Below are 15319 nucleotides of genomic sequence, written 5' to 3'. Positions count from 1 at the left end.
AAGCACTCACCATATCATTTATATTTAGTTAAATGATGTGTATAATTTAATAGGCACCAAAGAGGGCTCAATCTTATATTACTATGCATCCAACACTATTTTCAATATAGGAAGGAAACAGAGCCACAAAATATGAAAAATCACATTAATGTGTGAAAATCATTCAGTTAAGGTTCTGAAAGATGAAATACTTATTATTCATCTTTAGTTTCTACAACAAAGTTATTGAGATCAGAAAAACAATGGAATGAGAGTTTTGTTAAGAAGGTTAACTTTTTTTGTAATAGAAGATAATTTCATATTGTTACTTATCTTTTTTTTTTTTTTTTTTGCGGTACGCGGGCCTCTCACTGTTGTGGCCTCTCCCGTTGCGGAGCACAGGCTCCGGACGCGCATGCTCAGCGGCCATGGCTCAGGGCCCAGCCGCTCCGCGGCACGTGGGATCTTCCCGGACTGGGGCACGAACCCGTGTTCCCTGCATCGGCAGGCGGACTCTCAACCACTGCGCCACCAGGGAAGCCCACTTGTTATCTTATTATAATAATCGCAACTTCCATGATGAAAAAATAAACAGCCTGCATATCAATCGAAAAAATTGTGTCCTTCTGAGGTTAAGCTTGATATTCCTGGAGCTCTGTTGTTTTCCAATAGTTTATTCCTGTCACCCAACAGCTATGAAAGAAAAGTATGTTTCCTGTGATAATGACATGAAACCAAAATTCAGGATGCAAACTAAGAGCCAAAGCAAATTGGCCTGTCATTTGGGGCATCAGCTGATTAAAGAGGAATATGGTAATCTTTTACACTCATTTTCATAAGTGGAAAACAGGTACTTATCTTTAGTGATATGATATTGGTTAAAAGACTAAAATTATTTTTAATGATGAATAGTCATCCTAGTGAAAAGTTAATACTGGTGATTCAAAGTTATAAAAAGATTATATATTGACAAGGGGCTTCCCTGAAGCAAATCTTACTTTACGATTCTTAATGACTCCATCTCTCAGCAAAACTACATTTTTCACTCTTACTTGTACTCTTTTATTGCCATCTTTCTCCTGATACAGACACCTGATGACCTCCTTGTTGGCTGCAGTCCTCCCTCAGCCCCTCTCAATGGGGAAAATGGAGACACTTCCCATTCAGGCTCAATTCCACCCAAGCCTGTTCTTGACAGGGATGGAAAGAGACTAGGAGTCTTTACCACACAGCTAATGTTCTCTAGAACAGCATGGTGGTTTGAGAGCCAATGCCCAGCACCCCCGAGTGAGAACTGCCTTGAAGCCTTCCCATCTCCTCCTGCAGCTCTCGGCCAGCCTGTGGGCCTGGGCTCTGCCTCGACCCTCTGTCCAGCAATGCCCATTTCCTACCTGCCTGGGGCCCCGACACCCTCCCTCGTGCCTGTCAGTAACTTCAGAGATGAAAAAGTAACAAGTGACGGAAAACAGAAAAAACAGTTGTACTTTGCTCATTGTTTTGTACCAATCTGAAAAAAATGATGCTTCCTACCATCAGTTTAACAATAATAGAAAATACTTACATAGTATTTACTATGTTCAAGCACTGCTCTAAGAACTTATTAACTTGTTTAATAATTGCAATAACCCTGTAAGATTAGTACCATTATTATCCCCAGACAAGGAAACAGTCACAGAGAAATCAGGTCACTTACCGAAGGACACACAGCTAGTAAGAAGTAGAGCTTGGATTCAGATTCAGGATAAGTGGAGAACACAGATAAATTGAAAAGAATGATAATATTCAAGCTCTTTCACTATTTAAAATACTAAAATTCTAAGAATATTAAGAATTCTTAAGATATAATCATATATACTATATTTCTAAAACCAATGTGAAAATTACTTTGAGAATCTCGAGCATCTAAAATACTTGCATTTAATATGTGCATTAGTATTAATAAAGTGATAATTATATGTCCATAGTAAATGAATTTCATAAAGGGAGATGAGAAAGAATTCATAGATGCTACTTCCACATAGTAAAAATTACCCAAATAATCCAGCCTATAAAAAGAACTCTTCTTATACTGCAAATATGCAAATAATCAACTAAAATACTGGCAGAGATTACCTGCGTTTTTTAAACCAACTCTTTGTTTGGGCATCCAGTATTTCTCAGTTCTTCATTTTACCTTACGCTGGAGCATCTATGCATCTCATTTTATGAGGCTTTTCAAAAGCCTCATAAGGCTTTTGAAAGAGGTCATCCTCTTAATCCCTCTATTTATATACTTGCTTTTAGCACTACCGTTTTGTTTAATCTGGAGGCTTCAGAGAAAGAAAAAGTAGAAACTTTTTACCCTAGCGCTATATCAAACATTTACAATATTGCACCTTTCAGCAAATAACAAGTAGAAACAAAGCTGCTAGAGCTAAATTTTCAACCTATTGTTGACACCCCCTTCTCCCTGTCCTAACACTGAGAAGAGCCGGAGGCTTCTTGGGGTTATCAAGTGACAAGGAAAGCTGTCACAGAGGGCAGGTGATAAGACAACTCCTGGTAGCAGAAGCCACTTCACAAAAAGCACCAAGAGAATATGCTGTATTGTTTCCTGGGCCTGGAGTTCCCTTCCATGAGGTGCTGGCCTCAAATAGAACAGAGGAAGAAACATGAATTTGGTCCACAAACGTGTAGCTCATTTATACTGACTAACGACACGTTAACTGGGAAAGAACAGGTTGATGGCAACCAGGAAGTTCTCAAGGCCGCAGACTCAGTGCAACAAGCACAGGGATGTCTCAATACCTTTATTTACAACACAGACTGTTCCCATATAAGCTCATTCTTTGTCTACTTAGCAAACCGCAATTCCTCCTCAAGCTTTCTCCAAGTATAGCGTAAGAAATAAGATGCTGTTTGGACATATAACTGTTTATGATATTTGTGTGTGGCTTTTCTCATTCCAGTGAAACAAAGAGCCTCATAACTCAGGCATCCAAGGATGCTTCCTTGATAGCCCAATCTCAGCTAGACCCTCAGCTCCCCTTGATCAAACTCCAGCTGAGTTCCTGGCTCGGCGCAGCCTGTGGTCACTCAGGTGTAAACAAACTACAGCCTGCTCCTCCCACCACCTCTGTTTTCTTAATATTTTGCTTTTTGGAGCAAATAAGGACATGTTCTCCTGAATTCACCCACTTAACCATTTATTTCTATCAACTAAAGATAAAACATGAAATATCCCCCACCTCCCCAAATCTCTCCCCAAATACGAGCTACACACATAACTTAATCTGTTTCCCTCCTTCCTTGCAACAGCTTTCCCTTCTAATCAACAGTTCTCTCCACATTAAGTAATGCCAGCAAGCCACTGATGCAAAAAACTCTCAGGATCTCAACAACGGAAGAGGACAGTGAAGTGTTCTGCAGAAGCACATTCAGAAATCAGTTCATAGAAAAATCCTAACGAACAATTTTAACTCGGCCTATAACATTGGCCTATATACCGCAACATATATTGTGGTTGAATCCGTTCTGCTTTCATAGCCTAGAGGTCAGAAGCATGGAACCATTCCTGTAAACTGGTTGGATTATCCACAGATAGAATTTCAGACCAAACTATAGCCTCAGATTCAACCTAAATGAGAACTGAGTACCTAGACAGTGTAGCAGGGACTGTACATTGACAAAATATTTTAAATGCATCCATAGACATCACTAAGCACAGCACTGAATGTTAAGCAAGAAACACCTAGAGCATTTTTGTAGCTCATTCGGCTCCTATGCATCTAGTACTTTCTTCTTTTCCCACTTTCTTATGAATTAATCAATTTCCTTGACTCCCCTCCCATCAACATTCTTCCTTCCTCCCTCCCTTCATTCTCAGAGGACACCTTACTTCCCCTAACTCATCCTCTTTCAATTGCCTGGGCATATTCCCTGCACACCACTTAGGACAAAGCTCCTTCCTAACAGAAAGGCAACCCAACAAGAACTAAGCTAAGGAATGGGAAAGAAATAATGACACCAAGGTTCACGCTGAGTGTGCTACAGGGTAGGAAACGGGGCAAGCAAGCAAGGTGCTCACCAATACAAGCCTTTTCACTTACTTGGTTGGAAACATTCCCTGGATATCATATTAGATAAAAGGAGATTTAGGGGAAAAAACCCCACAATAATTGGATATAGAACAGTCATTAAACATGTATCCTGGGAATCACGTGTAGCCCTTAAACCAATTTCAAAATGAATATTTCTCTCCAGGTAGAGCAAGAAATGTATTCATAGATTTTCTTTTTCAATGTGACACAGATTGCTATGTAAAATAATTTTATATATAATATTCAATAGGAATCTTTCTTTTGACCACATTTCAAACAATCTAACATTCAATTGTGAAATCACCCTTCGGTGTACTCTTGAAATACAAAATTAAAAGGATTTCATAGTTTCTCTACTGGACTCATAGCATAATATATGAGTATTCAATTACATACTGTTTCCCAAAAAGTATAGTAAAAAAAAAAAAAACACACCAGCCAGTAATTTTTAGAGATTTTAAAAATTAAGAATCTCTTCAAAATTTCAGAAGCACTTCCAGACTAATAAAATAAGCAGCGGGTTTAGTAGGCAAAAAATAAATAAAAATAAAAATAGAAGAGTTAACAAGAAGGAAACTTAGGATGATAGTATGCCAAAGATCATATACACTGGCATACTCCATTTGCTCTTCTGCTCTACCCAGTACATTCCTCACCCAGGAAAGCTAGACCAGCCAAACCTGACACCATCCCCTGCACGTCTACCTCATCCCTACTTTGTACAATTTAGGCACATGCCAGTAGGGATACATGTGATAGAAAGTTACAATCTGTTGGGAGGTATGTTTGACATGATTTCCCTATCCATTCAGCTAATTCCCAGGTGATTACTGTCCCCACTTGATTCCTTTGAATTAAGTTCTAGAAATATTTGCACTGGAAGTTCAAGAGCACTAAGTCCTCTGTTTACCGTTCTCTGATTATCAGGATAGGCCAGGGAGGGTGAGGAGCAAGATGGAACCCAAAGGGACCAAGTCATGAAAAACAGAATGGGTACGAATAGGAAGAGGACACTGCTAAAGGTGCAGGGCCACTAGAGGAAGTCACAGAACATTCTCCCAGGTAATGGCTGATTAAGATCCCACAGTAGTGGGCTTCCCTGGTGGCGCAGTGGTTGGGAATCCGCCTGCCAATGCAGGGGACATGGGTTCGAGCCCTGGTCCGGGAAGATCCCGCACGCCACGGAGCGACTAGGCCCGTGCGCCACAACTACTGAGCCTGCGCTCTGGAGCCTGTGTGCCACAACTGCTGAGCCCGTGAGCCACAACTGCTGAGCCCATGTGCCACAACTACTGAGCCCAGGTGCCACATCTACTGAGGCCCGCACGCCTGGAGCCTGTGCTCTGCAATGGGAGAGGCCACTGCAATGAGAAGCCCGCACACCACAATGAAGAGTGTAGCCCCCTGCTCGCCGCAACTAGAGAGGGCCCGCACCCAGCAGTGAACACCCAACTCGGTCAAAAATAAATAAATCAATTAATTAGAAAAGAAAAAAAAAGATCCCACAGTAGTGCTGAAGACAAATGTGAAACCACTCTGAAAGAAATGTTCTGGTCTAAATAATGTTATGTAACAAATTGTTGTAGTCAAAGTCAGCTATGGGGAAGGCCGTAGCCAAGGAAGGAAGAAAAGTACTTTCACACTCTGGCCATCAGCTTGAGGGCAGTGTAAAGACACAGTTGTACTTAGAAGGCCTTAAAGATGGGTCTCCAAAATGGTGTCACAATGTTTACTAACAATTAAAAATGTTGCTCTCAGGTAGGTTATAGAGAAAGAACACTTACTGCAGGAACCAAGCTGGAGTTTCTCTAGTCAAGGGTGGCTAATCCCTCAGGCAATATGAGCTAGATTTGTTAGGTCTTAACTACAGTTAATGTGAAGTTTTGCCCTGGCAAAGAGACCAATAACATTTTTTTTCTTTAATTTACAGGAATAATCAATTAGAAGAATTGAGCAATTTAGTATATTCTATTTTTAAGGTACCTCTCCTCGGGAGAATAAGATTCGAATGAATGGTCAAAATAAATCAGCTCATACTTAGGAATGGAAATATAATTCCAATGTAAACTAGTTATAGTTTTGGACTGCAACCTTACCTTCCCCTCAAATCTAAATGGGGCTCGCAAGAAAAATACAGCTTTACCTTCTTTTATTTTGCAGTTAATTATAGTTAACAAGAGGTGACTGGCCAGTGAGCTTGGGCACTCTTTGCAGTGGTAGAGAAAATCTCATTGCCATTCAAATAATTTTAGCTGGTTTGCTTCTATGTGACTATTCACGTGGGTTGGAAATTAGCTGTTACCTATTAAACAAGCTGATTTTACAGCAACACCATTTTGGAATAAAGTTTACATTTTCTTGATCATATGTTCCCTTTTGCCTTTATCCATAATCAACCCACTACGGGGCTTGCCAGTTTCGTACAAGATCATTATGCTCCATTCTGTCCTTGACTAGAAAAATGAAATCTAGAGAGATCTCAAAATGTCTAAAAATGACTTGAGAAAAAAATGTTGCCATCACTAATGGTAATGGTTGAGACAGAGAGAACATTTATATTTGAATACAGTTAAGGCAAACCCATGCAATTCTAATTACCCTGAATACTTCATCATTGCATCTTTTAATGCAAGCTCTAAAACTGTTTCTTAAATTACACTTAAATCAGAATTTTGCCTGTGGATACAAGTGCTAGAAATAAGGAAAAATGTCCACAGAATCTGTATGCTTGAAGCAAAAGTAACATTTAAGCCTGAGTTATCACGATCAGCATTTCCTAAACCATGTGCTGCCGAACACCAGTGCTACAACACGATGGATGAGAAAAGGCCACGCTGATCAACTACATCTGGAAAACGATGCTGAAGTAGAATGTATAACTGTTCAAAATATTCACTGCCCTTCTGGTGGGTCCTTTTCTGCACACGGGTTACACCTCCTGCTCTGCTGAACTCAGAAGGGACCACATGACCTGCTTTGGCCAATAAGATGTGAACAGGAATGACGTGTGTCACTTAGCAGAAGCTTTCAGTTTGTGAATCACCAACTCTTTTCCTTCTGCCAAAGACCAGCAAAGTCCTAAACGGAAGCTGCTTGGCCGAAACCCTGAATAAAGACAACAAAGACCAGAGCCACAGATGAGCCATGTCCAGAGGCAAAAACTAAACCTTTGTTGCTGTAAGCTCTTAAGATTCACACTAAACATTCACATTTCAGAGATCCTAAGAAGTCCTGAAATAAAGACCCAGATTAACTTTATTTAACCCATCACTGCTAGCACGCATTTGATCACAGAATCGTTACCTCACATAAAATCCTGAGAAATGTTCTGAGACAACATTTTCAGGAAATGTCAATGAAGGTACTTACTTCAAGTCTCCATTCCACTTTGCACAGACTTACTATTAGGTTGACTGTGTCATTTCTTCTAGGGTTTTCAAATTTTTCAAAATCTCTAACAGAATAAGGGTCAATCGGGAGCCATTTTGGTATTCTGACATTAATCAATTCCCAGAATTCTTCCTTAAAACTAATTTCACTTTCTGCTTATTATTTTCTATATTTTTCACTATTCAAAGACGTATAAATTACTGAAAGGTTACAAATGAACATTTAGTCTACCTTTGTAGATATCATTCCAATTTTTAAATAATTATAAGCATACTTATTTAGTTTTTTTCAATATATGGAAACAGACAACAGAACAGCATGAAGTTGAAAAATGCATTCAAAACAAAACTGAAGGGCTTCCCTGGTGCCGCAGTGGTTGAGAGTCCGCCTGCCAATGCAGGTGATGCGGGTTCGTGCCCCGGTCCGGGAGGATCCCACATGCCGCGGAGCAGCTGGGCCCGTGAGCCATGGCTGCTGAGCCTGCGCGTCTGGAGCCTGTGCTCCGCAACGGGAGAGGCCACAACAGTGAGAGGCCCGTGTACCGCAAAAAACAAAAAACAAAAAAAACAAGTCAGTTGCTATAGATAGTGCTCGGACACACAACAGATGATACAGTTGACTAACAGCACCTAGAATCTCGGAAGAAATTACAATTCCATCTCACAGCAGATTTCACTGAATTTTTAGTTTAAAAAAAAAACACATTAAAACAAAATGTGTGATTTTTAACTAAGAAAAATCCAAAGGGAATTCCATACTATGGCCTTAAATCTAAGTGCACCTGATAGTATGAAAAGAGACTCAAAAACAACTAAAAATTGTGATTAAGTCATTTGGCATTGGGAGATTCGGGAATAGGTTACTGAAACAATCTGCTTTATCTTGTACCAAGCGTATTTCTAAGGCCAGCTTTTGTCTGGAATAATAAAGGTTCGCTGATACTAAGGGCACCTAGAGTGCCTTCTTTCAGGGAAGGAGAGAAGACAGTGGCAGTGCAGTCTGGCAGGGCCTCTTCTGCTGCAGCGATGGGCTATTCTTCACAATAAGGGTCCCTGTGAAAGTGACCTGCTCAACCTCTCTAATACCCGCCCTGAAGACACTCCCCTCCCTTTCTGAAGGTGGTACCTGCCAAGACTCAACCCCTCTGGTCCCCTTTTGACGTTTTCCGTGCCTCCTTACAGTGGAGCTCTCACCCACTGGGAGTGAAAATCTGTGGGTGATTTCTGAGCTCTCTCACCAACAGGCCTGCTCCTCCCTGCACAGCCTTCCCCACCCGGAAGCAGCTTCTCGCGCAAGTCCTGCTGGTCCCAGCTGCTTGCTGGCCACACCTGCACGTGATGCGGCACTTATAGATTTCTCTATCTCCCAGTTTCACTAAAAATGTAGTCTGATATGTTCCCAATTGTCTTTACTGTACTGTAGGTTTTCCAGGAGGAGAGGTAGCAAGATTGCCACCATACTCCTACCACTACTTAAAGACCTTTCCCCTGTTTGTCATTTTCCTTCCATGCATACAAGAACGCTAATCTACAATCTAAAAAAAATTCTCGGGGACACGGGTTCGTGCCCCGGTCCAAGAGGATCCCGCATGCCGTGGAGCGGCTGGGCCCGTGAGCCATAGCCGCTGGGCCTGCCGTCCGGAGCCTGTGCTCCGTGGCGGGAGAGGCCACAGCAGTGAGAGGCCCACATACCAAAAAAAAAAAAAAAATTCTCCACGTCAAGCCAAATTAGCCTATTTGGTCATAATGCTTACCTCATAAGACATGTCAGAAGAGCCCAGGAGTCAAGTCATTAAGACCAAGCTCCTCCTTTCACTATGAGTACAGAAGTCAAGAAAGGTAATGAGATTTTGTCCAGGGCTAACCAACAGAGATAAAACAGGAAAACTCAAGCTCCTTCCAATGTATTACAGAGACTCCTTTGAGAAGGAATAGTCAGTACTCCTGAGTTTTCAAATGGTTTATAAAGGCCCATTATCATGCAGACCCAGGAACAGGCGTGGCAGCCAAATTACACCAGGCCAGTTATCAAAATCCCGAGAAAACATGCAACCTGATAAATAAACGAGTAAATAATACGTAAGGAAAGATGACAGCAGAGAGTCCTAGCTGGGGAAGGACGTAGAAGAAAGTTGGAATTTGGCCAATTTTTAAATACAGTCTTGGTCCTGTATATCCAATTACCAAATAACTCAGGGACTGGGTTTTCCTTTTAGTTGTACCGTCAGAACAGAATTTTCAAGCACACACTCTTCTTTTCCACTACCCATTTCCACTCCCACTGATGCCTGCCATATATCTTCACCCCTAATTCTCCTAACCTCATCATCATTTGGTCCAATAACCACCAACCTGCCCTTGCTATGTGCATATCGCATTCTGCACTCAAAACAAATTAGTCTAAGTGACAAGGGGAGCGAACAATTTCAAAGATCATTTCTTTCATTCTAAAGTTCTCTCACTGACTCTGTGAAAGCTTCTATAAGGAAGTGCCGATTAATAACCTACAGCTTTGATTTTAAGTGCTACATTAGTCATTTGAAAGAGTCATAACTCAGGAAAGATATCTAAGAAACCCAGAAAAGAATTCATGCTTAAAAACAACTGATCTATCCATGAAAAGATTGCATTTATTTCTTGAGGAATCTGGATCTGCATTAAGATGCATGTTTGATTTGAAACTGGTCTTCTTCTGCCACCAAGTGTTAGCACACACTTCTAACCAACCAGTTTCTGCAATGTTCAAATCACAGAAATACGTCACTCAATGTGAAAAATAAATCCAAAAGAATGTACTGTAAAAAAAGCACTGACCTAAACAAGTAGTAGTCTAACCATGTGAAACAAATATACTCTAAAGAAATTACACGAATAAATAAATTTTAGCTACTCTTTCAGAGGCAAAGCAATTTAATAAGATTTTCTGAGGCTTCATTCATTTGATTTAAAAAACTACAACTCTGAAACACAGTGATAATCAAAACAGCTTTACGATACACAACACTACTTTCAAGGGAATTCCCTGGTGGTCCAGTGGTTAGGACTCCATGCTTTCACAGCTGAGGGCGTGGGTTGAATCCCTGGTCAAGGAACTAAGATCCCGTAAGCCACATGGCACAGCCAAAAAAAATAAATAAACTACTTTTAATACTCTCTTAGGTGATATATTCCACTAGAATTCTATGAAACTAAGAAGATGTAAAATTAACACATTGACTAAATGCCTCCTGGTGTTAGAAAAATATATAATTATCCAAAAAAGTCTTACGTTTCCCAGAATCTCAGTTAGAGAACTTAGTTCTCTAGCTTGGGAACCAGAATACCATGCTGTAGCAGAGGAAGTTCCATACCGAGAAATTTGAAGGAGAGTTTCTATGTATGTTGGTAGTATACAGGAAAAGGTCAGGAGGATATACTAGTAGCGGTACCTAAGAGAGAGAAATTATATTGGGAGGAAGGGAGTGGGAGATTGGTGATGAGGGAAAAAAATGTATCTTTCAATCTGTAGGTTTGTATGTATCAATATTTGGATTTTTTACAGTGAGCATATATTCATCTAGCACTTCTGTAATTAAAATAACTTTTAAAGTAACAAGTACCTGAAATGAGACAAACTTCCTAATATGAGTGAAAAAAAGTATTCCACACCCTTCTCTCTCTCTCTCCTCCCTCTTTTATTTCATTATCAATCTTAAGTAAACTGAATGCTGGTAGTACATTCCACTACTGACTTTACCAATGGTCTGTCTCACCCTTGTAAATGAGTGGACCCAGAATGAAAACCTAGAAGAGAATTAGTGCTGAGAGAGGAAAACAGACAGCTGGAAATGTAAAAACCAAGTTAAGAAACGAAGAGTCACATATTTTAAAATAATCTACATTCCAAACCACAAAGCATAATAAAAATCTACCGATGTGTATGCCACCTTTTCATATTGGTTTTAACTTCTGCAGTGGACCCACTGATTTGCTGCATAAAGAAAATACTAGCTCTGCATAGCATAGGGAGATCAGCTCGATGCTTTGTGACGACCTAGAGGGGTGGGATAGGGAGGGTGGGAGGGAGGCTAAAGATGGAGGGGATATGGAGATATATGTATACATATAGCTGATTCACTTTGTTGTACAGCAGAAACTAACACAACATTGTAAAGCAATTATACTCCAAAAAAGATGAAAAACAAAAAAAGAGAAAATACTGGCTATTTTAAGCCCGTACATCTCAAAGTATACTACTCTTCAGACCATCTGGATCAAAAGCCCTGTCACACTTACTGAATGAAAGCCAAGGTGTTAGGTCCAATTCCAGATCTGAACTTAGAGAATGGAAATCTGCAGCTTCAACAAGTACACCAGGCGACTCATGAATCCCAAAGTTTAAGACATATTTTCTTAAGCATTCAGAAACACTAACCATCATAATAGTAAATAGGAACAGACAGGTTCCACAAATTAAAGGCAAATATTCTTATTTGGCTTTCTGAAAGACAGTAAGATCTTAGTTTATTTTCCAAAGATTAACATTCTAATCAAAACAAAACACAACCTGATTTAGATTTTATACAGTCTTCAAGCGGGGACTGTTTCTATTTTGATCATCACTCTATGCCCAGCACCCAGTGTCTGACACACAGTAGGCACTTGATAAATAGTTGTTGAATTAGTAGGATTCGGACCAAGGAGCTCCCCACATAGAGAAATGAAACTGGATGGACAGGACTTGGCAAGTGGGAGGGAAGAAGATGAGACTGAGAATGAGGTAAGAGGGATTCTGGACGGGGCTCTGCAACTGAGGACGATGTGATCTCATTTCAGTCACTTAACTTCTAAGTCTCAGATCCCTTTTCTACAATGTAAAGGAGCAGATTCTGTGAAATCAACTGCCAAGAAATCATTTAAAATGCACGCAGTCTGAAACGTTGAAATACAAATTCTAGAGTTAATTGAAACATCCCTTTGATAAACGTCCTTGGGTGCTCTCATTTCAAAGTTAATATTATAAAGACAGAAACATTTTTGAAATGTGGGTATTACCTTCACCACTGATTTGTCATTCTGTGATTAAGTTTGATACCACTGGGAAGAGGACAATCCATTTGAAAGCAAAACAAGAAAGATAATGAGTAAAAAAAGTAAACTGGAAAAAAAAAAGGAAACTGTCAGTCTACAGGTTTTGTCAGTTGTTATCATTCCTAATTCCCAAATCTATGATTTATACAAATGATTTTACCTAAATATTCTGGAATATAGTTATTATTTAATTTGGGCATAGCTATTAAAAAAAACATGCAAGATATTGGGGTGGGGGATTTTTTACAGTAGTCTGTAGAAAACTCATAACCACAGGATGGTCAACCACCCAAACACATGTTTTTACAGGACCAAAAAGACTTTCTGAGCACAGAGACATTAAATACAAACTGTTGAATTCAGAAAAAAGATCTACTTACTAATAAACATGACCTTCATTTATAGAGCTGCAAATCAGTCTTAACTGCAGCAAAGAGTCATGGAGAGCAGGAACGAATACTAATCTGCATGCCCATCTCCAAAACTCTGGTACATCAGAGCAGGTCAGCAGATGTCTTAATTTGCATGAGAACCTCCCTAGGCTGAAATGGGAAAAAAAAAAAGGAAGGGTGCCCTTAGGATTCCAAGCGAACTGCTTGTGACTCCAGAGAAAAGTCCAAAGTCACTCCAACCTCTGAGAGAGGAGGCAGTGGCCTAGGAAGGCAGAAAGTCACCCTGAGATAGGGGAAGTCAAAAGACATGTCCCCTGGCTGTGGCACTGCTGACCATTCTCAGGGAGAAGTACTTTTAAGTACTGAGCTGGGGAGTGGGGAGCCCTTCTGTTACCCTCTTACCCAGTTCCTGGAACACTTGTTCCACACCCTCAGTGGAGACAACTGCTGAAAGAGCAAGGTGGCTTTTTGGAAACCTTGAAAGAGCTATGTAAAAGGGGGGCGGGGCGGAGCTTGTCCCACCTTGAAGAACCCAGCCTCAGGAAGCAGCCCCAGTGTATGCAGGCCAGTGGAGAAAGCTCTGAGCGCAGCAGGCTGCAAACAACCAGAAGCAAAGAACGCAGCGAAATACAACTCTGGCACCGCCCCCAAGGCTTTTCAAGGGATGAAGCAGATGTGGCAACAGACGAAGCAACGGTAAGTGATAGTCAGAGTGTGAGGCTAATAGGCATGGTGGCAAAGGAGGGGACAGCTGCCATGTCCTCCATGGAGGCTCTTGAGACAACTCAGCATCCTTGGGAATTGGAACCAGACTGACTTGGAATTCCAGGAGCAATAGTGGCAGGGGTGCCGAAAAGCACTACAAATGCCCCTCATGCTCAGGACTGGTGTGGCTAACAAAACAGGGCTTATAGGGAAAATGTCCACTGACCTTCTTCCGGAGCCATGGTGCTTTGGACAATTTCATGAAGGTCAAATGAGGCTTATAAGTTCTGCTTTCTCCTGCCAAGATACCTTTTTCTTGAAATGTCCTTTTTGCAGCATCTGAAGAAAATAAAAAGAAGCACAAAAATGTTACCATATGATAACCATATGAGACAAGAATCTAAAAAAGTGGATATATGTATATGTATAACTGAATCACTTTGCTGTACACCTGAAACTAACACAACATTGTAAATCAACTATTCTCCAATAAAATTAAAATTCAAAAAAAATGCTACTATAACACATGGCAGTCTTTAATCATAAAAATGGCATTTCAAAAGATAACAAATTAGCTTATAAGGAAGATTATAAACCGGTTTGAGACTTTTTTTAAGAGAGGAAAAAACACAACATGTATGATAACAAACACATCATGACAGTTAAATCTGCAGGGATGTCAAACTTTCGGTAAAGCACACAAAAGCCACAATTTGACAAGGAAACATTTAATGAATAAATAGCTCTTGGCTGGTATGATGCAGATTTCACACAATATCCCAGTGGTGTCCATATGTGTAAAAAAGGACTAGCTTATCTGTAAACCCTCATATCTAAAACTTCTGCTTCTAACCAAGATAGAATAACAGGAATCGGATTTACCCTCCCATCTAAAACAACCCAAAAAAAGGACAAAGTATATGAAACAATGGTTTGCAAGACACTGTACACCAGGCAATGAAGGTCGGTGATCCCTCAGAGATGAGAAACAGACAAGGTAAGCCCTACAATTGTCCAGCTTATGTCCCTGGTTGTCTAGGTCTCTGCTCAAGGAAGAGAAACCCAGATGGAGCCCAGTCATCACACTAGGTTCAGAAAAAAGAGCAGAGGGTAGAAAAGACCAAGGCATCTGGAGCTCATGGGACAGAGTGCCAGAGAAAAGAGTCCTGCAGAGAGAAAACTGCAGAGATCCACAAAGGGTCCCCCTAGTGGATTCAGCTAAGCCACTGACCAGCATGTGTGTGTGAGCAAACTACCAGAGGCTGGAAAACACACTCCAAAGGATTAGCGAGAACATGCCCAGCTGTCACCCAGGGTTAGGAATTCTTTTCCCATCAGCCAGACTGGAAAACCTCAAGATTCATGGGACACTGGGCAGAGTAATCTAAGGGTCTTGCCTCAGTGGAGAGGAAAAATTAGCTCTGGCCTGGTACTGCTCTAGTCCCACCTAACAAATCTTAGAAGCAAGACGCCAAAGGAAAAACCTATTTCCAAGTAATTTAATTATGTCCCAGAACCAAGTCCAAGAATAATTAGAGTAAAACAAATTATCCAACACCCAACAAGGTAAAATTTATAATGCCTGATATCTAATCAGAAATGACCAGGGGGCTTCCCTGGTGGCTCAGTGGTTGAGAGTCCGCCTGTCGATGCAGGGGACGCGGGTTCGTGCCCCGGTCCGGGAGGATCCCACATGCCTTGGAGC

The 15319-nt window shown here is 40.7% G+C and overlaps 1 protein-coding gene across 4 annotated transcripts in view; it reads right to left on the bottom strand.

The window, feature by feature from the left end:
- The window catches only part of AKAP7 (A-kinase anchoring protein 7), a 140629-nt gene that overhangs the window by 65122 nt on the left and 60188 nt on the right, over positions 1–15319 (bottom strand). For all 4 annotated transcript variants that reach the window (XR_009558816.1, XM_060283733.1, XM_030853446.2 and 1 more), the window contains exon 6: positions 13841–13953. Coding sequence is in view for 3 of the 4 variants with exons in the window: in XM_060283733.1 (XP_060139716.1) it covers positions 13841–13953 (113 nt within the window). In the remaining variant the exon portion in view is untranslated. The remainder of the gene's footprint in view (positions 1–13840; positions 13954–15319) is intronic.

Source organism: Globicephala melas, chromosome 14 (genome assembly GCF_963455315.2).
Source record: "Globicephala melas chromosome 14, mGloMel1.2, whole genome shotgun sequence".
Lineage (NCBI taxonomy): Eukaryota > Metazoa > Chordata > Mammalia > Artiodactyla > Delphinidae > Globicephala > Globicephala melas.
The sequence above is the reverse complement of the archived record's forward strand: the minus strand, read 5'-3'. Positions and strand labels throughout refer to the sequence as shown.